At 60.2% G+C, this 21493-nt stretch overlaps 1 protein-coding gene across 4 annotated transcripts in view; it reads left to right on the top strand.

The window, feature by feature from the left end:
* NECTIN1 (nectin cell adhesion molecule 1) overlaps nt 1-21493 on the top strand; it is a 102302-nt gene that overhangs the window by 51782 nt on the left and 29027 nt on the right. Inside the window, exon 6 of one of the 4 annotated variants that reach the window (XM_051848688.2) lies at nt 6520-10390. The exons of the other annotated variants lie outside the window; for them this stretch is intronic. Coding sequence (XP_051704648.1) covers nt 6520-7064 — 545 coding nt within the window. The 3' untranslated portion in view covers nt 7065-10390. Of the gene's footprint in view, nt 1-6519; nt 10391-21493 lie in introns of those variants that run through there. 4 annotated transcript variants of the gene reach the window in all.

The following is a 21493-nucleotide window of genomic DNA, read 5'->3' as shown; positions in this document are numbered from 1 at the left end:
CACTTCCGTCACCTGGAGTTTGAGCAAAGTGCAGTGGGAGCCTCACAGGTGCCTGAGCGCCCGCAGGGAGGCAGCCTCGTTCCAGGGGTAGCACAGACGCAGGCTGGGGGCGTCCACCACCTGCTGGCTCCTCCTGGCTCCGGGCCCCTGGGAAGTGTCTTTACTCCTCTGAGCCACAGCCTCCGAGTCTGCAGCCCACAAGTGCCTCTCCTTGAAGGCTTCTCGCAGTCTTGCAGGCCAGCGTCCCCCTCCCCCGCCCCCATGGAGGACCACTGACCGCCCCCACAGCCTCCCCTCCACCACTCAGGCTGTCTGCAGAAAGAAAACCAGGAGCAACCTGCCCTGCTCCCCAGCATGAGAGGGCCGACCAGAGGCCCTTCCAGGCCAGGCGGTGTGCCATGCCCAGCCAGAGGCAGGGCCAGGGCAGGAGGGGAGTGGTCTTTCTTCTCCCAAAGCCCCCCCAGCAGTGGCGGAGGAGGGGGTGGCAGGTGACTTCAAGTGCAGGGAGCAGGGAGGAGACACGGCTGTTGTGGCACCTTCCGTGGGATCTGTGGTCAGGCCCAGGTGGCAGCATGTGCCACCCTGCCCACAGCCATCATCACACTAGCAGTGTGGCCTGGAGGACAGATGGTCCGGGGCCACCCAGGGCTCCAGCTGGAAGAGGGACGCAACATGACTGCATTGGTGACAGCGCAGTTAAGCAGGAGCCAGGAAAGCATGACACACACTGAGTCCTTGACGGGCACAGGGGCTGTGTGGCTGGCCCTCCCCGGGGGAGGGTCTCTGGGGGCCGCCCCCGCTCCGGAGGACTCAGCAGGGGCCTGAGCCTTTTCAAGGCTGTCCGTGCTTCCAAGTCATTTCCTCGCAGCCGCTGACCTCTCTACCCTTCATCCCACGTCAGCCCGTGCCCACCCTGCCCTGGGCTCCCAGCCCTGCCGCTCTGCAGGGAATGCATGAGCGAGAGGGATAAGTGGAAATTTAATTTTTCATTCTGGCCATCCACTTGGGTAATAGCTTTGCCCTGGGCACATCTGGACAGGGAAATGAAGAGCAGCCGGGGTGGGGCAGGAGCAGCCAGCCCTTGGGGGCGCGCCATAGGGACAAGTGTGTGTGTGTATGTGTGTGTGTGTGTGTGCCGGGTTCCTGCAAAGACTCGTGGATAGCAGTGGTGGGGGTCAGGGCAGCCAGGCAGGGGGCTCGTTCCAGGGGTAGCACAGTGGGCAGGTATGGAAGGGGCTGGGCCATCTCTCTGTCGGCCATGGGGGGTCCAGCCAAGCACCTCTCCCTTCTCCCTCGGGAGGGAACCCCGAGGGAGGGGAAGGGACCCAGGCTGTGGTGCTTACAGACTATAGGAGACCAAATGAGGCAGCATCTACCCCTGGGGTGTCAGAAAGAGAGTGGCCAAGCCTCTGGCAGGAACCTAGCCTGTTGCCACTCCCACGGGCAGGGCAGGGAAGGAGACACTAGCGTTTCCACTGAGATCCAGGCCTATCCCAGGGGGGTGATGGCAGCAGTTTGCCTGTGGGACGGGGAGGTGTTCAGACCACAGGTGGTGGGCTTTCCAGGTGGGTGTCCACGCAGAAGGGCAGGGGGTGTGAGCCTGCGAGCGTGCATGCCCGGGCCTGAGTGTGGGTATGCACCTCCGTGTGCGTTCCCAGGAGCTGCTGTCTGCCTGCTTGCCGAGCGTGCACACAGGAGTCCTCAGGGCTGAGCCGGAGCCAGACGTGCCCTCCCGCAGGCTGACAAATGGCCGCGCGGCTAAGAGCGCGAGAGCGCAGCTGTGGCCCGGCCTCCGGGAGGACCCGTCCTCCTCCAGCTCACCCAGGCCCTGCCTGCTGGCCTGACAAGAGGCACAGCTGCTGCAGCTGCAGGGGACAGGAGCGCCACCCGCCCTGCGGCCGGCCGCACTGCGTGCTGGGAGGTGTAGTTCTCACACGGCTTCCCGCCCTGATCTTCCGGCCCGAGGAAGCGCCAGGCAAGGGCTTTGGAAGCCAGCCCGGTCCCTATTGTCTCTGACCCCAGACCTCCCAGAGCCTAGATCCAGGCTGTAAACCCTCACCCCTCATGCCACCTGAGAGCCATCCAGCCTCCTCATCCCCACCAGCCACCCAGGTCATTCAGGGCCCCAAAGGAATGCGGAGTCCCTGCAGCTCTACCACGCCAGCCAGGCTGAGACCCCAGAAGGGAGCCTTCAGGAAAGGGGTGTGGCCGCCCCCTCTCCGAGGGCGTGAGGGAGCCCTTAGGGCCCCCAGCTGCAGCTGCGCTGCTGGCACAGACAGGGGCTACTGGCTGACCCTGACAGCTGGAGACAGAGGGGAGGATGCTCCACTCCACACCACAGCCCCTGTGCCTGCGAGTGAGCTGGGTTCCTGCACCTGCTTCTTCGGCCTCCTGCTCAGCATCTCCATGCCAAAGTCTTCTGCTGCCCGAGTAGCCAAAAGATGCCCAGAGAAGAGTAACCCTCCTTGGGACTTGGGGGGTGGGGAATCACCAGAGGGCCTGAGGTGAAAGAAACCCAGTATAAGCCCCGCCCCAAGCCGCTGCTGTGCTCCTGTCCCGCACAGCAGTGCAGTGAGGTCCCCGGTTGCGTGTCTGCTGCACAACGGCCCTGCCTGGGGCAAGGCTCACCCCTGAAGCACAGCTGGCTACTGGAGAGTTTATTCTTCCATGGCCACACGCGGGGCAAGCTGGGTGCTTGGGATGCGTCGGTGCGCGGAGCAGCCCTCGTACCCGTCCTTGCAGGGCTTGCGTAGTCACGGCGAAGGGGAGGTGGAGAAAGCAACAGAGGCAACAGCATCCCAGGGACACAGGAGCTTGTGACGGTGCGAGTGTGGGAGCCAGGCCCTGAAGCAGGCGAGGGAGTGAGCCACAGGAACACCTCGGAGAAGAGGGCCGCCAGGGAGAGGTGACATCGGCAGTGGGGACCGAGTGCAGGGCCCGCAGAGCACTCTGGGCGTTCGCTGTGTGTGAACAGGAGCACTGCAGGGTTCCAAGCAGGGAAGGGTGCTGCTCCCTAATTCTGATTCACAAACTAGTCTGGGACCCCAGCCGCTCTCGTGAAACAATAAACCCCGCCCAGATGCCTGTGGGGGGTCACAGCAGGCCACCCAGGCAAGTAGGGTGCAGGAGAGTGGCATCTTCCTTTGGGTCCCTGCTGTTGGAAACAGTACGGAAGTAGCTACAGTGGGACTTACGTGGTGCACACCTGCCCCCCTCAGCAACGTGTCAGCCCAAGATCTGCGTGAGGCTGCCATCCCCCAACCCCTGGCCTCATGCCTACAGGAGAGAAGAACTCAAGCTGTTTGTTTGAAAACTGGCCGAAGGACCAGAGCCCATCGTGCTAAATCCTAATTTGCATTTAGTTGCCATTTAGACCGGCAAAATCAGTGTGTGATTAATGGAGTGGAATCAGCCATTGTTCAAACCAGAATGAGAGGTGCAGACCACTAGGACATGAAAATACAAGAGGAAAGGGCAGGAGACGCCTGCAACAGAAGCCAGCAGAACGCGGGCCTGGCGCGAGTGCCGTGAGCAAAGGTTTGCACCGAGAAACGGATTTGGGCAAGGAGCACAGCACAGAAGGCGTGCTGGCCAGACCCAAGGCGAAGCTGCCTGGCAGAAGCTTTGCAGGCCAGGCTGTCCTGCCCGGCACGCAGTCGGGCATTCCTTGCTGGTCTTTGAGAAAAGAAAATTAACCTGGGGGCTGTGGGTGGGGTGACCAGGAAGGTGACAGGTCCAGGGACCTGCAGTCAACCCCGGCATCACGAGGTAGATGCAGAATGGGGGAGAGTCAGTGAGATGTGACCGTGACCGCAGACTTTGGCCCAGGAGGGGAAGGAGGAGGTGTCAAAGATGAATGAGATTCTGAGCTGGGAGTCCCCAGTGGTGGTGGCACTGGAGAACTCGGGGGCTTAGGCTGAAGGGAGAAGTGTGGGAGGGAAGATGGCGAACCAGGTGGGAGAGACGGGTTTTGGGTTGGAGGTGAGAAATCCACATGAGGATGTACTAGAGGGCTCTCTTTCAAACGTGTGTGTCCCTGCCAGACGGCCCTGGCGGGCAGGGGTGAAGGGCAGGGCTCCTGCTCTGGTAAGTGGAGAAACACTGCATCCCACATGCAGGAGAAGCTGGGGGACTCATGCTTTGCCCAAGCCGTTTCCCCGAGTGCTTGAGCCCAGTGCTTTTGCTAACCCTCTGAGCAAGTGGTTGGAGGTTCTGTGGGCCACAGTTGGGGAGATGGCATCCGAGAGGCCTTTGGAGTTAAAGTCCCAGAGCTGGGCGACAGCCATCAGGATAAAGGTAATAAATGAAGCAGATCAGTCTGCCACCAGGAAAGGAAGCAGAGTCAGGGTGGAAGATCCACGGGTGGAGCCTCCAGGGAGCCCGATGGAGCAGAGAGAGAGCCCAGCGAGGCAGCCAGAGACAGAGCCCTGGGCGAGGGCAGCCGGGGACCCAGGAACCCTGTGTCAGGAGAAGAGGCAGCTCCCACCCTGGTGCCGTCCTTATCCCCTTGGCCTCTGCAGGTCCCTAGCATCCCTCAAGGCTGGGCCAAGTCCAGCCTCCTCCAAGGAGAGTTCCTAACTCCAAGCCCCGGAGCTCTCGTTCTGCTGCACTCCCGAGCGTTTCTCTGCTTTTTCCCTTGACATCTCCCACGGCTCTGTGCCTCAGAGTGGCATTCGGTTCCCAGCTAGGCTGTGAGATGCTTGTATCCTGTGACTAGCCAGACAGATGCTCAGTACGCGTGTGCCGATCCCTTGGGTGCAGGGGTCAGCGGGGGGTGTGGGAGGGGTGGAGCAGAAGGCAGGTGCAGAGGGAGAGATGGTTCACATCCGGGAGACCTGAAGAGGGAGCAGGCAGGTTAACAGTGCAGCAGGGCGGGGCTCCTCCTCCCACCTCCTGGGGAGCAGGTGCAGGCCCCTTTAAGGCAGTAAACAAACGGGGACCTGGGGAGCCTGCAGAAGCTTCAGGCCCCCAGGAGACTCTTCAGCAGATAAGCAGAGATTCAGTAAACAGTGACCTGAGGGTGGTGACAAGTGGGGAGCGCTTCCGGCTGCCAGCTCCTGCATGCGCAGGCCCGGGCACAGGAGCCCAGGGCCGGGCCCGGCTCAGCCACGTGACCTGGGCCAAACGGCCTCCCACTCTCCAGGCCCCTGTGTTCTCAGGAGCCCTGCCAGCCTGAACTCCAGGAAAGCCTTTCCTCTTTCCTAGAATCTCCACCCTGCTGCTGCCTGCCGCAGACAGCACCCTACACACCCCACAGGGCCGGCCCCACCCAGGCGGAACAGGCTCTCGGGAGCAGCCCGATTCCGATGCTGTGAGTGATGCTGAATCGAGGACTGAGCTGGCAGCAGTAGGCTCCCAGGGGCCCGGACAGAAATCCAGACCCGGTGCTGTTACCTTGGCCTGAACTTGGCCCGGAGAGAGCAGTGGAGGTCAGCCCTCTGGTCCTACCCCAGTGCCTCTGGACCAGGCCAGCCATGGTCTCCGGTGCCACCCTGTGGTAGTGCTGGGAACCGCCTCCCGTAGCCTCACTGTAGGACCTCTGGCCCCAGGCCTGGCCCAGAGCAGAATAGTGAGGCCTGCCCCCACCCCCACCCCCTTGGCTCAGAAAGTCACTCAAGTCAGCTTCCTGTCCCCTCCCACCCACTTCCATCCTCTCCTCGCCTTTCCTGCCTCCTCGTGTCCACTCTGTCCACAGTGTGCGTGTGTCGGTGCATCCATGTTCAGCACTCAACTCCGTCCTGTGAGCCCCCAGCTGTGTGGACGCACCTGCCATGGCAGGCGCCATGTCCTCAGCATCTTTGCTGTGTGTGTACAAAGCCCTGCTCTGTGCCTGCACCCTGCCCTCCTGGGTGACTGTGCTTGTAGCCCAGGCTGGCAGCACTGCTGGGTCCCCCACCTTGCCCTGCAGGGCCAGACTGCAGCCAAGAGCCACAACCCTGGCCACTGGTGGGCACGTACAGGCCGTCTTCTGGGCGTTAGCCCTGGACTCTGGGCCCCTGAAGCCGGGCAATGGTGTCATGCTGAGGGACTCGCGAGACGTTTGCACAGGCTCCATATGCAAGAGAAGCAGCATTGCGTCACAGGCTCGGCGGCCTGCGGCCCCTTGCGAACCTCCCTGTGCCTGGCCTCCTCGTGCGCAGAAGAAATGAACCACACCCCTGCTTCCCAGGGTGGTGACAGCACATGGTGGCTTGTGGGTGCTGTGCGTGAGGACCTCTGCACCACGGCCAGGGGCAGAGCTGGGCCTGCACCCACTCCCGGGACAGGATGGAAGGCCTTGGTGCTACGGGTGCTGTCTCCTGCCTCTCTCTGCTCTGGCCACCAGTGCTGCTGCACAGTGGGTCTCCCGGCAGGTGCCCAGGAGCCTCTGGAACGGGAGCTGCTCAAACCTTGCCTGCCCCCGCCCCCGTTTCCCACCCTGCTTTTTTTCCCCATCGCTTTCCCCCCTTCCTCCCACCCCTGGTGCCGCCCCAGGAGCAGACTCTGACTCTGTCCCCTCCCTCTCTTTTCCTTTCCCAGAATTTCCCTACACCCCGTCTCCTCCCGAGCATGGGCGGCGCGCCGGGCCGGTGCCCACGGCCATCATTGGGGGCGTGGCGGGGAGCGTCCTGCTGGTGCTGATTGTGGTCGGCGGCATCGTGGTGGCCCTGCGCCGGCGCCGGCACACCTTCAAGGGCGACTACAGCACCAAGAAGCACGTGTACGGCAACGGCTACAGCAAGGCGGGCATCCCCCAGCACCACCCGCCCATGGCGCAGAACCTGCAGTACCCCGATGACTCCGACGATGACAAGAAGGCCGGCCCGCTGGGCGGGAGCAGCTACGAGGAGGAGGAGGAGGAGGAGGGCGGAGGGGGCGAGCGCAAGGTGGGCGGCCCCCACCCCAAATACGACGAGGACGCCAAGCGGCCCTACTTCACGGTGGATGAGGCCGAGGCCCGGCAGGACGGCTACGGGGACCGGACTCTGGGCTACCAGTACGACCCTGAACAACTGGACTTGGCTGAGAACATGGTTTCTCAGAACGACGGGTCTTTCATTTCCAAGAAGGAGTGGTACGTGTAGCCCGCTTCTGGAGCGTCTGTCTGCGCCCGCCCCTCCCCAACTCCGCCCCGCACGCCGCACGCCCCCCCACCCGCACCCCTCCTGGAGCTCCGCAGAGACTCGCTCCACTGCCTAGAGCCAGCCCCCAGCTCCCAGGGAGCAGGGCAGCCCAGGGTAGAGGACTCGGCTTTGTTTTTGTTCCTGCCCCCCCCCCATGGTGTTGTGTTGACCGTGGCTTTGGTGTTGCTGTATCTCCTTCCCCCACCCCCCAACACTGGAATTTGTGTTCTCTTCACTGGGGGTGGAGGGCTGAGGGGGCTCAGGAGGAAGAGCCCCACCCCTACCCCAGATGCTGCTTCTCCCTGGGAGAAGGAACCCACCCCCCTAGACAGCAGGTACACCCAACGGGTGAGGGGTGGGGGTGGCTCGTCCAATGCACCCAAGGGGAGAGATCTTGTTTGTTCCAGGAATCCAGTTGAGGTCCCTACCTGGGACCTGGGGCAGTGTGTTTACCTGGTGACGTTGATTTCACATAATTTCTTCATTGGCCTGTGGGGAGTCCTGCTGGACCAACTCTGATGTGTCTCACTCTCCCCTTGTCTGACCCCAGCGCGGGGGGCTCCTGGCAGACTCTGTTAAAGACTCTGTTCACACCCCCTGCCAGCTCACGCTCACATGCACGCGCACACACCCACTCACTGTGCCTGGGCCCACAGACGCTGCCCAAGGCCCGGCCTGTCTGCTCCCTCTCTTCCTTAAGCACCAATGTTTCTTGGACCTCTCCCTTACCCATAAGTGCTCGATTCTCTTGGAAAGTCGGGGCTGGGGTCCCAGCAGGGGATTTCCTCCAGGAGCGAGATGCCAGGGCTGAGAAGCGCAGAGAAGAGCCACGGACACAGTCTGAGGGTACATGGGGATGCCCACTCGAGATCCCGGGGCTGGCAGAAGTGTGATGGGGTGGCACAACCAGGGAACCACCTGCTCACCCCCTCTCCGTTCCCTGGGGCGAGGGACAGCCTTGAGAAGCCCTCCTGCTGGTGTGGGCCTCTGGGCACCTGGCAACCCTAGGCCTGCCTGGGTCTTCCCTTGGATGCAATGGAGGAAGGCCCCTCCCAGCTCTCTCTCCGTCCCCCAGCTCAAAGTGCCTCAGTTCTTCCCTCTGCCACCCAGGTTCCCCGGCACTCTATAGACAAGCTCACACATGGGAAAGACCCGGGGGTGGGACAGGCTGGCTCCAAGGCCCCTTGTGCCTGCCCATTAGGGGCCTGTCAGCTCAGGCCAGGCCAACGCGAGCTCCGGGGGACAGCAAGTGTTAGGGGACAGGAGGCAGACACCAGTGCCCCACAGGCACTGTCCGCCCAGCCTCAGGCTTCCTATGGGAGCCACACACACACACACACACACACACCCCACCGCCTGGTGCTGCTATTGAACGCCACCCGAGCTCCATCTCCACCTGTGTGACCCTGGCCCCCAGCGAGGCCGCCCGGCCTGGCCCTCACTGCCCCAGCCCCAGCCCAGGCTGCCCAGTAGCCACGTAGCAGAAGTCTGAAGCCATGCCAGCCCCGGGCGGTTCTCTCCTCTTGGCATTGTGGGCAGTGCGCAGGGTGGAGCTGGGGGAGAATATTTCGGGGCCTTTCTAGCCATGGGGCAGGGGGAGGTGGAGGAGCGGCACTGCTTCTCCCAGCAGTGTTAGTGTCCCCTTAGGGCAGGGGACCTCGTCATGTTACATCACGACCCCACCCCTCCTCATGCCATTCTCGCTCCTCCGCTTGGTCCCTTTGTACCCAGGCAAGGGGTAACCCCAGGGGCCCGCCTGACAGAGGCGTTTTCCCTGTCCCCTTGAAAGCACGAGACCGAAATGACTCCTCCTCCCGTGTCTCCCTTGTCCTGCACTGCCACTCTCTGTTCCTCCTCCTGGATGGACTTAGGAGGCCAGGGCCCCCCCAAAGCACTGAGGCCTCCTTAAGACCCCCCACACCTCCCTCCCCTCCCCCCACTGCCCAAGCAAAGCACAAGTGATGGGGTCTGGGCAGCAAAGGCTCATGGGAGGCTCCTGCCTTGCTCCAGCCCAACCCACTGGGGCGGCTGCTGCCCTGGGATGGGAGGGCACAGGCAGGGGTCAGCACTTGGGCTTAGAGCAACTGGGTTTTCTGGACCAATGGTCCTGCTGGGGCCGTGGGCAGCCCGCTGGCAAAGGGAGCCTGGCCGGCCCGCCAGACAGAGGACGCTTGCTTCTTCATGGCCCAGCAGGAGCTGAGCTGCTGCTTTGCAGGAACTGAAACAAGCCCGGTGTTCATTGTGCCAAGGCCTCCCCGCCTGTCATCCTGCCTCTCTGCCCTCCCCTCCCCTTGCAGATTTTGATCTTGTCCTAAGGTGTCATCGAACCGTCTGGGTTCCCTCTATCAGGAGGAGCTGGAAGTAGCAGCACCGAGTTGGTGAGCACAGGCATGCACGGGCGGCCGCCCCGGGCCCAGCACTCGTGCATGCGAGCACGCACAGACACCCCCGACAGAGCCGAGCACAGGCGTGTGCGCGCACACGCACACGCACACACGCGCGCACGGCTGCATGGGCACTGAGCACAGGTAGAGACCCGGCAGGGGAGTGGGCTGATCCCAAGGAGAATCTGTGTCCCAGCGCTCAGGCTGTGAGCGGGCCCCGAGGCCCTGTGGCCTGGGCGTGCGCCCCCTCTGCCACCACACCCCGTGTGCCCACTGCGCTGGTGCGGTAGCTTTTCTGCCGTCCTCAAAGCAGAAAAACCAGGACTTAAGCTAGGTGGTTGTGGGTAGCCCCGCAAACACTGGTGGCCTCTCCCCTGGGAGGAGGGGGTGCCTTCAGACCTCCGGGGGTCCAGACAGAGGCCCCCGAAACCTGACTGCCAACAGAAACCCTCTCCTGGTGAGGGGCGTGCGGCCCCCACACCCACAGGGAAACCTGCTCTGGCCATAGATGGGCTCACAGCCCTCCCTGGGCCAGGGGTGGCCCAGGCATGGCGCCTGGGGCCTCGCTGCCACTGCCCCACCCGGTGCTGCTGCTGCTCTCCTGACCCCTGCTGTGAGGAATGGGATTCTTGGTTAAAAAAAGTTGATAATTCCTTTTTTGTATAAATGCAACAAAATCCAGGAGAAGCTGCCCCCTCCCCTCACGTGCGAGTCGCCCCCTTTGCTTCGGTTCCTCTGTCACCGTTTTCGTCTTTGGTCCTGGGGACAGCCCAGCAGATTCTCCTGGTTCCCTCCCAGGGGGTGCTTGCCTCACCCCCTTTTACTTGTATAAAAAAAAAGATGGGTTGAAAAATGTACTGAGGAAAAAAATGTACTTTTTTATAAATAAAGTGTTTAAAACAAGCCCATTGGCCGTGTGTCTCTCCGGTTGCCCTGCTGTGGTCCTTCTCCATGGGGCAGCGGCTGATGGGGAGCCCCCCACCCTTGTGTCTGGATTCTGGGTTCTGCAGCTGGGATGCAGGCCCCACGTGGGCATCGCGCGCCCCCTGTCTTGCAGGAGCGCCTCCCACGGAGGCTGAGCTCAGGCTACCATGGAACAAGGGTCCAATAGGGAGGGTTGGGGTCTGCAGGCACAGGAGGGCCCTTTCAGGAGGCCTGACGTGGCTGGGGGCTCATGCTGGCTGCAGCCTGTCCCGCCGTGTTCCCCCACTCCCTGTTGTCCTCCCTGCCATGCCCCATCTGAGTCAGAAAGCAAGCCAGCAGTGTCACACCCGTCCTGTTGGGGACACATCCTGGGGGACAGGGGCCAGAGGGGAGCCCCCTTCTCCTCAGGGCATGAGGACAGGTTGGAGGCAGGTTTCCTGGTTCCTGGGTCGCCTCCCTCCTCCTCCCCAGTCCAGCGCCATCTGCTTCCCATCTCCCGGGCTGGAATGCAGGACAAATCGATCCTGGGGTGGAGTGGCAGCGGCTTCAGGGGTTGTCCCATCTCCCCCACCCCCGGTAGCATCTTTTTTCACTGAAATCCACACCGCCAGCCCCTGGAAGGAGGGGAGGGGTGGTCAAAGCCCTCCTGCCGAGTTAGGGGCCAGGCACGTACTCCACGCCAGGATTGGGCAGGACGGACAGGCGGGGGTGGGTAGGCTCGGGCTTGGGCGGGCGTGGAGAAAGCCGGCAGCTGTTGGCAGCTGGCTAGGCCTCTCGCTGGAAGGCCAGCTCCCTGCACCCTGCGAAGGGCTGTGTTGAGTTAGTGATAATCGAATGAGATGCAAATTGGTTGTTTAGATGGTCACTTCCTCGGTTTTCCAGGCTGTCCATTTACGTTCATTTTTCATGTGTGCAGGCAATATATGCTTAATTACGTTATTAATATATTGCAAGAGAACAGCGGACAGAACGTTCTAATTGGCATTTAACTAGAGCGTTCCGGCAAATTAGCCAAGACTTTCTCCGGCAGCGGAAGGAGGGCAAGCCAATTAGGCCCAGACACCGTCTCCCAGGGTGGAGCACCATGCTGGAGAAGCCAGACCCCGCCCCTTCCCCAGGCTCTGGGGCCACGGGGCCTGGCTCCCTTGCAAGACGCTGGAGCTTCCAGCAGTCCAGGGCACACTCAGCTCTCCCGCCGAGTTAGACACGGGGCTCCTACCGCCCCGTCCCTGACCACTGCCCTCTTCAGAGCAGAAGCCCCAAAGCCAGGTGGCTGAGAGGCAGCAGCTGCCTGGCTCGCTCGGAGACCACCTGGCCTGAGCCCGCTATTGCTAATGGGCCCAAGACTCAGATACCTGGACAGGTGGCTCCTCGCAGAAGATCCTGGAGGCCTTTCTCTGCATCCCCTCACCCTGCTGTGTGTAGGTGCGCATGGGTAAACAAAAGAACTTGATAAACTGAAGGACTTTTTCATGCATGCATTCATTCACTTAGGTCACGTTTTGGTCCTTGGGGGCCCAAATGAGCACTACTCAGATATTCACACCTGGAGTCAGAGCCCAGGGATCCCCGATGCCAAACCGCCAGTGCTGTTGCCATCGGAGCTTTGTGTAGCACAGGGCTGAGCTAGCTGGTGTTGTTTGGGAGGCTCTGAGCTGATGTTTCACCTGGCCCTTGGAAGGCTGTGTCAGAGTTCCCCAAACACAGGTGTGCAACGGGTATCCCAGGCAGACTTAAGAAGTCAACATCCCGGGGCCGGCGCTGTGGCACAACAAGTAAAGCCACCGCCTGCAGCACCCGCATCCCATAGGGCACCAGTTCAAGTCCCGGCTGCTCCATCTCCGATCCAGCTCTCTGCTATGGCCTGGGAAAGCAGTAGAGGATGACCCAAGGGCTTGGGCCCCTGCACCCATGTGGGAGACCCGGAAGAAGTTCCTGGCTTCTGGCTCAGCTGAGCTTTGCTCAGCCTTGGCCTTTACGCCCATCTGGGCAGTGACCCAGTGGCTGGGAGATCTCTCTCTCCCCCTCTCTCTGACTTTTAAATAAATCAGTAAATTAAAAAAAAAAAAAAACAGAATTGAACATCCTCCGTTAATTATTCTTCAAGAGACCAGCCTAGTCTAACACCCTCTGCACACGGAGAACTGAAGTCCTCAGGGGAAACCCAGGCTTAGCCCAACCACAGCTCAGACAGCATGAGCTGAGCTGCTCCGGGTGGGGCCATATCCTGAGAGCAGTGGAGGGAGCAGTGCCAGGGCACTGCCCTTAGTGGGTGCTCCAACTGGCCCAGGTCTGTCCACCGCAGCAGTGATAATGCCCAGTGGGATAAACTGGGCTTGCAGGGGCCACGCTGATGCTCAGTGGAGTCCCCGGGGTCAGGTAGGGCTCATCCAGGAAGACTTCCTGGAAAAGGAAGTAGCTGAGATGGTTTGGAAGAGTGGGAGGGTAATGGGTTGGTGGGAAAGTTGGCAGGAAGTCCTCTGAGAGCTTGGGGGGAGTACCAGGCAGCCCCCACTCCTGGGACCCCCTGGGCACCACCCCACAGCTGAACGCAGCCCTGGGACCGTCCTTGGTGCTGGCTGCTCTGGCCCCTACCCCCTGTTTTCTCTCTTGGTTTACAGGCTTAGTGGCAGAACCAGGCCAGGTGTTTCTCTGGGGCTGCTGTCCCACTCCCGTCTAGTTCATCAACTCCCAGATAGCAGCTGGAGGCACTGGCCTTGTCCCGCCTTCCCCTCTGCCAACCAAAGTCCCCCAGGACACACATCTCATGCCAAGCTGGCCCCTTAGGCTGTGTCCTGGGATAGCCAGGACAGCCATGCTTGGCTTGAGAACCGGTCCCAGGCCATCCTCAACATACATCGCAGGCTCCGTCCAACACAGCAGAGTCCCTGAGGAGTTAAATGACCAGGCCCCACCCCAAGCCACCTGGCAGAGCCTCTGGGCCCTTGCTAAGGAACAGTCAGATTCAGAACCTGGTGTGGAGGCGGGGCCATCTCAGGGGTCAATCATGAGAAAGAGGCAAGGCCCTGAGACAGGCATGGGGGGCTGAGGAGGTGAGTAGCTGGGCGACTGGCTGGGTTCATGCTCTTAGGACTTGGGTGCCAGCTGTCAATTATCTTCACTGTCAAGGTCATCACCTGGAATGCAGTGGAGACCCCCATATGGAGGCAAATAGAGTACCTGGGCAGAGCCACACCTGTGGTCCTCATGAAGCAGGGTTGCTAGTCTGGGGTCCTTTGTGGGTCCTTGGTGTCTGGGCACCTGCCACATGAGAAAGCGGGATTCTGAGGTTAAAGCCCAGGCAGGAGTCCCTCAGGCCCCTGGGCATGCGGGTGCTCACGGTTTTACCAACCTGGGAGAAGTGACTGGGTTCCTGCAGGGAGAGTGACAGCTCGCTCAGAGCCCTGGAGGGAGGACCTGTGCCCTTGAAGCCTTCACTCCCCGCCTGACGACTGTCCCCGGAGGTCCCAACTGAGCAAAGACATTTTTGGGGTAACTGCATCAGCGACCAGCTAGCAGGGGTCCCCAGCCTGACTGCCCCCTCGTGCCCACCCCTTCTCGTTTTGCAGTGCTCCTGGGATCCCCAGCCCTGAGACAGCCACCAGGACCTCCAGAGCAACCAGGGCAGCAAGTCACGGAGCCCAGCCAGGGGCCGTCGGCACTACGGGCACTTAGGGCAGGGGTCCCCGGGGACCATGTCACATTGGTTCCCTTCACCCAGCCCGGAGCTGGCACACAGCAGGTGCTCAGTGGAGGTTGAACCAAACTGAGTTTATCAAAGTGAGAGAAGGGGCCTTGCAGGCGGTGTCACCCACCCTCCCCCGAGCCTCCCAGGTGTCCCCAGGGCTGCTGCTCTGTGTGAAGCTTCCCTCCCCTGAGTGTCACCCCCTGGCTTTCCTAGGACTGTCATTGAGATCCTGGGGGAGGGTTCCTCATCGCCGTACCACTCACCACGGCGCAGTCAGCAGGCCACACAGCTGCACAGCGGTTAGCAGCCTGCGCTTTGGAGTCAGGCTCACCTGAGTTCCCACTGGAACTCGGTCAGCAGCACAGAGGCCAGCACAGAAAGCACCCAACCGATGTCAGATGATCCAGTTGCCTATGGGGTGCGGATGATGACGGGGGTCCCTGCAGGTGCACCAGTGGCAACAAGCGTGCCATGTCGGTATGGTACTTTTTAAAAATTTTTACATATTTGACATGGTGGGGGAGAAAAAGGGAGAGGGAAAGGGAGAGGGAGGGAGGGAGGGACAGAGAGAGGGAGAGAGAGGGAGATATGGAGAGCTCCCATCTACAGGCTCACTCTCCAAAGGCCCGCAGAGGTCCAGGGCTAAGCCAGACTGAAGTCAGGGCCTGGAATTCAATCCAGGTTTCCTACGTGGGTGGCAGGGACCCAGCCACCTGCACCACCACCTGCTGCCCCCAGGGTGCATGGAATCAGAAGCAGAGCTGGCACCCAGGCCCGGGTGCTCGGATGTGGGATGCGCATCTTCTCTACTGAGCCAGACCCCCGTCCCTGGGATGGTGCATGTTGGCAGTGGGAGAAGCTATGTCTGTGGGGTCAGGGACCCCCAGACATCGCCGTACCTTCTGCTCTACCTTCCTCAGAACCTAAAACTGCTCTAAAAGTAAAGTCTATTTTTTAAAACGATTTTATTTATCTATTTGAAAGGCAGAGTGACAGAGATAGAAAGACGTCTTCTATCTTTGGGTTCACTCCCCAGATGGTCACAACAGCCAGGGCTGGGCCAGGCCAAAGGCCAGCAGCCAGGAGCTTCTTCTGGGTCACCCATGTGAATGCAGGGGCCCAAGCACTTGGGCCGTCTTCCACTGCTTTCCCAGGCACATTAGCAAGGAGCTGGATTAGAAGTGGAGCAGCTGCGACTTGAACCTGTGCCAGTGTCGCAGGTGGCACCGTAACCTGCTGAGCTACAGTGCAGCCCCTTAGTCTACGTTCCTTAGTTTTCTTTACCTCCCGGTTACTCGAGGTGTTTCCGAAAGAGACACATTAGCATCTCCCTCCACTCTGAGGGCCGGGGACCAACGGCTGCTCCCTGGAACGGGGCTGGCCAGTGTGTGTCCCTGCTTGTCCCCATGTGTGCCCCCGGCCCTGGCACTCCCCCTCTTGCATGGTGGCAGACAGCCCAGCTGACCTCACAAGGTGGGCAAGGAGCACAGTGGGCGTCCTGGTGGTGACGTCCTGGGCAGGTGGACGGAGGGCTGGACGTTTGGGTGGACAAGTCTCCTCTGGGCCAGTTCACCTGTGCCAGCTCCAAGCAGATCTCTCTCATCTCATCCGTGGGCTGCCCATTTCCACCTCAAATGTGATGATTTTCATGTATAGGGGGTCTTCAGAAAACTCACAGAAAATACAAATCATGAAAAAGCGATGCATGGATTTCACAACTCCCTTTTTTCTGCAAATTTCGATGCTCCTGGGAATCTCTGCCATGTTTACCTTGAACATCAGGACCAGCATCCTCCTGGGCACTGTTTGGTCGTGGGTTCGGTCCCCAGTGGGTGTTTATTCAGAACCTGCTAGAAGGAAGGAGACAGGGATTTAGGGCCCACCTGACCTGGATGCACCACTGTGTGGCCCTCAGGTGAGTCACGTGCCTTGCCCGTGCTTGATCCCTGAGCCTATGGGCACAAGCTGCTGGGTGACTGGAGAGGGCTTGCACGCAGAGTGGGTCCCTTGTGCAGCGGGCAGCCGCAGTGCCTGCCTCAGCCGGCCGCTGCCACGGCGGCAGGGGAGGCAGCTCCCCAGCAGGACTGAGCAGGCTGGGAGCTCGGGGTGTCAGCACAGTGCTCTGTTTTAGTCTCCTTCCACTGCTGTGTGTCTAGCCTAAGAAGGGAAATGGAACCGGCGCCGTGGCTCAATAGGCTAATCCTCCACCATGCGGCGCCGGCACACCGGGTTCTAGTCCCGGTTGGGGCGCCGGATTCTGTCCCGGTTGCCCCTCTTCCAGGCCAGCTCTCTGCTATGGCCAGGGAGTGCAGTGGAGGATGGCCCAGGTGCTTGGGCCCTGCACCCCATGGGAGACCAGGAAAAGCACCTGGATCCTGGCTCCTGCCATCGGATCAGCGCGGTGCGCCGGCTGCAGCGGCGGCCATTGGAGGGTGAACCAACGGCAAAGGAAGACCTTTCTCTCTCTGTCTCTCTATCTCTCACTGTCCACTCTGCCTGTCAAAAAAAAAAAAAATATATAAAAAGAAGGGAAATGGAACGGGACGTGCAAACCTCGGGAGTCAGGACACTTGCCGAGGCCTCGCGGACCCACAGCTCTGTGCCTCCCGGGCCGTGTGGCAGCCACCCCCTGACTTGCTTTGCGTCGTGTCACATGACAATCCAAGTCTTAGCAAACCTGAGACTGGGCCACTTATAAAGATCAGAGGTTTATTGCTGATGGTCCTGGGGGCTGGCAAGTGCAAGGTCACTGCTTCTGTGCAGCTCTGGCTCCTGCCACTCAGCAGGGTGTCTGTGAGATGCTCCTGCGAGGCTGGTTTCCCATTGCTGGGTGGCCACAGCGTGTCCCCCTATCCTGTCATCCATGGGTAGATGAGTGAATTGTCTCCAGTGTGGGACAACCGTGACCAAAGCAGACATCCCTGTGTGTAACTCGAGGCTGTACCGGGGAGCGGAAGGAGGGCTAGCAAAGTGGCGGTGCCAATGCGCACCCTCCTACCCCCCGCCCAGCACCCAGCAGTGTGTGTGACTTCCAGGGGCGCTGCTTCCCTGCCCACACCCGGTGTCATCTGTTCTTTCAGTTTCAGCTGGCAGCGGCATGCTGGTGTCTTGTTGTGATTTTAATTTGCAATTCCCTGATGACTAACGAGGCCGAGCTCTTTTTCAGATGACTAGCAGAGAGTCGGGGTTTTGATAGGGTCCTGGATTTTCACAAAACATTGTCGGGAGGATGGGGCATGCCCTTCTGGCCCCACTGGGATCTTCCTGGGACGAGTCTCCATTCTGGGGGCCCAGGAGGCACTGGAGAGGCTGGGATAGGATGCGGAGAGCCAGAGGAGGTGAGGGATGCTGAGTGGTGTGAGGGACCCCCGTGGAGCAGCAAGGACAGACCAATGGTCAGGAGACAGAGTGGCTGGCAGGTGGCCTTGAGATGTCACAGTGACTGCCTCAGGTGTGGTTCGATGGGAAACCTTCCTTTGGTCCCCACAACTGACTCCCAGGCAAGGTGGGTTTCTTGGGGGTAGGCAAGAGACAGTGCGCCCCATCCAAGGGGTCTCCCCTGGTGACCAGAGGGGTTGAAGGAGGAGCGCAGGCAGGCAGGTCTGGACCACAAGCAGTGGTCAGGAACGTGCTGGAAAGAGGCCGGGCCTGGGAGTCCAGAGACTGGACTCTTCACCAGAGAGCAAGGCTCTTGGTCCCCTGTCCCATGACGCAGGAGACTGTGCCCATAGAACCAGGAGCCGGGGAGATGTGAGCCGGCCGGTGCTCCTGGCCTGCCCTCAACAACCCTGACCGTGATGTATCACCCCACTCCACCGCCATGTTTCCTGCAGCTGACGCTGAGACCAGGGGCTGGGGTGAGGGTGGCCAGCGGCAGCTTCCAGGTGAGTGTGGCTCATGGCAGCAGCCGTGGGAGCGTGGGGGAGGGGCCAGGCTGATTGCCCCCATCACTGGTGAGAGGCCCCTGCTCTTCCTCTCCCTTCAGACAAGTGGGGGGATCTGCTCTGCTGACAGCAAGTGGTCTGAGCCCATATGAGAGGGGTGCAGAGGAGTAAGGGGCTCCCCCAGGCAGAATCACGGTGGGCGTGGGCTCTTATGTCTCCTCTGGCTGCCCACTTAAGGAGAAGGTGGGAGAAGGCAGACCCCCGGTAAGATAACGGCTGCTGGCTCTCTCCAGAGTTTCCCCTAGAGAAGCAGCCATTCACCCTAGAAAGATTTGGGGTTTTGATCCGTGAGAAGTGTAGGGACCTAGAAGTGAGACTCTGTCAAAAGACATCCGCCAGGCTCTGGTGGGAGCAGGAGCTCCCAGCTGATCCATCCCCCGACGGCCCTCCAGCACCTGCTCCCGCCCTGGGGTGATTCCTATCACCACCTCGCAAAAGCCAGGGCCCCTGCAGCAGCATGGCCCCGTGGGCGGACGGCCTGCCCTGTGCTCCATCCTTCTGCCCCGACAGCTCAACACATGCAAATGCCAAGCAAGCAAGAGCTGTGGGGGATGGGTTCCAGCCCCCACACCCGGGTACCAAAATCTGCAGATGCTCCGGTCCATCACGCGGAAGAGCGTAGCATTTGCCTAGCGCCTGTCCAGACATCCCGTGGGCTTGCCCTCATCCCTGGGTTCCTTGTAGCACCTCATACGATGTGAATGCCATGTAATTAGCTGTTATACTGCATTGTTTCAGGAATAAAGACAGTTAAAAAATGTCTGCACATGTTCAGTACACCTTTTTTTTTTTTTGCAAAGATTTTTGACCTGCAGTGCGTTGAGTCCGAATTCGTAGAAGGCCGACTGTTCAGACCGTTAGAACCACATGGAACCTCAAAGATCACTCGCCCTAAATCTTCGAATGGCGAAATTAAATCCCAGGAGCCGACCACTTCCTTACATTTATGTAATGTTTGGAAATTACAAAGTGGCTCAAGTCGTAACTGAAGACTTACAATCACTCACTAAGTACCAGGCACTGTTCAAAGTGCTTTACAATAGTAAAACCCCTGGTCCAGGCCCAGGAGGCCGGCGCTATGGTTGCTGTTGTTGTTATTATTATTGTTGTTGTTGTTAGTAGTAGTAGTATTACAGTGATCTGCAAGACAGAGCTGAGCTTCAAACCAAGGCGGTCCGGCCCCAGAGGCCGTGCCTCTAACTACTGCACCGCCCTGCCTCCTGCCTGCTGCCATAGAGCCCCTTCAGGACACAGCAAGCCTGGTGTGGAGCGGGAGGCGGCCCAGGAGCGGGGGACCATGCCCGCCTTGCTCCAGGAGGGACGCTGGGCCTGGAACAAGTTGCAGTACACCCACAAAGCAGCAAGGGCCCCAGGCGGTGCCCAAGCCGTGCTTGTGGGAACCCTGTCTAATATCAAAGTGAGTCAGCAGGGGCAGGCAGGGCTCCTGAGGAGAGACTTCCTGGAGAAGGTGGCATCAGAGACGACTCTGTAGAAGGGAAGTAGCTAGGGAAGTTACAGAACACACGTGGGGAGGAGCAAGGCATGCTGGGTGAGTGTTTGCCAGCACGGGCTGGCCAGGCTCCTGGGCTGGGGAAGGGGACCTTGACACTCTGTGACTCTCATAGCCCAATGTGGAAGCAAGCAAGAGGCAGCTCCGCCCAGCTCCGCGGGGCTACTGATTAACCCGGGGCTGAAGGATGTCCAGTGTCTTGCCCAAGGTCACACAGGTAGTGATTGACAGACACAGAACCTGGACCCAGGCCCTCTGAGGCCGAGCCAAGTGCTCTTTGCGCTGTACTGAACCTCCCTCCAACAGGGAACAAAACACCCCTGGCTCACAGATTCCCACTGGCTGGTGGTTTTCCCACTGCCCTGAACAAATGCGGCTCGAGGTCTCGACGCACACAACCGCTGTCACATGAGCCCAATTTGGGGGTCCCACAGGGGAGATGGAGGGCGAGGAGTGCGAAGTGGAGGCAGCCATGCCTCCTTCCAGGGCTCCCCAGGTGTGTTCAGGCCCTGAAGTTCCCCAGGTTTCTTGGGTCTCCAGCCCTTCCCCTCCCCCCAAACACGCACTCTTGGAAGCAGAGTTCCCCCTGAGGAGGGCGGCCTGTGAAACGCTGCCTCTGAATTAAACTGCATCTTAACACGCGCACGTACATAGCTAATCCCCTCTCACTGCAATTAATCAGGCCATGCTGAGGTTACCCTCAAAGTATTCTTTTTTTTTTTTAAAGATTTATTTATTTATTTATTTGAAAGGCAGAGTTACAGAGAGGCAGAGGCAGAGAGAGAAGTCTCCCATCATCCCCTGGTTCATTCCCCAGATGGCCTCCATGGCCAGAGCTGCGCCCATCTGAAGCCAGGAGCCAGGAGCTTCTACCTGGTCTCTCATGCAGGTGCAGGGGCCCAAGCACTGGGGCCATCTTTACTGCTTCCCCAGGCCATAGCAGAGAGCTGGATTGGAAATGGAGCAGCCAGGACTCGAACCGGTGTCCCTATGGGATGTCGGCACTGGAGGTGGTGGCCTTAACCGAGATGCCACAGCACCAGCCCCTCAAAGTATTCTTGATGTGAAAGATTTTCCACCCAGGGTCTGAGGCCAGAGCAGGGCCTTGAGATGACAGAGGGCCCCTCGCTCAGATGGACGACAGCTAAGCCATCAACACGTCACTAGTGGGCAGGCAGGCAGGCAGCTGCCCAGCCTCCAGCTCTTTGCCTTGGGAATTCTAGGCCTTTCGAGACCTCTCTGCCGCTCATCCCCCCGAGTGCCCAGGTCTGTGCGGTCCACTAGCTCCTGAGTCACCTCGGTGCACCTCCTAAGTACCTGGCCAAGGTGGACCTGCTTGCAAGGAGCCGCCAGACAGCAGCATGGTAGGGCTGGGCCCCTGCACCAGACTGAGCGCCCTGAAGGTGGAGCAGGTCTGGCCCAGGGAGCTCAGAATCCAGTGTAGCTTGGTCGCTACCCCCAGATGGCTTTGGGACAGCCGTTTCTCTCTTGTGCCCCAGTTTTCTCATCTGTGTAATGGGGATGTAGTCCAAGCGCGGCCTGTTCCCTGAGATTCTAGCAAAGACACAACATCGCAAGTGGAAGCCTTTTGTAGCGAGTGAAGCTCTGTGCCCATGTAAAGGATCATCATCATGCGGTGACCCTAACGTTCCTACCCCTCCAAGGGGATGTCGAGGCCCTGCCAGCCACACCTGCAGGTGTCCTCCCAGGGCTGTGTGTGGCACTGACCATCAGACTCTTAGTCAGCCTGTGGCGGTTGGGACACACACACACACACACACACACAGATTTTCCATCCTCTGGTTCACTCCCCACATGGCCACCATGGCCAGCACTGGGCCAGGCTGAAGCCAGGAGCCTGGAGCTTCTTCCAGGTCTCCCACGTCGATGCAGGGGTCCAAGCACTTGGGCCGTCTTCTGCTGCTTTCCTAGGTGTGTTA

Source organism: Oryctolagus cuniculus, chromosome 1, assembly GCF_964237555.1.
Source record: "Oryctolagus cuniculus chromosome 1, mOryCun1.1, whole genome shotgun sequence".
NCBI lineage: Eukaryota > Metazoa > Chordata > Mammalia > Lagomorpha > Leporidae > Oryctolagus > Oryctolagus cuniculus.
Note: the sequence above shows the minus strand (reverse complement) of the source record. Positions and strands in the feature narration are given on the sequence as shown.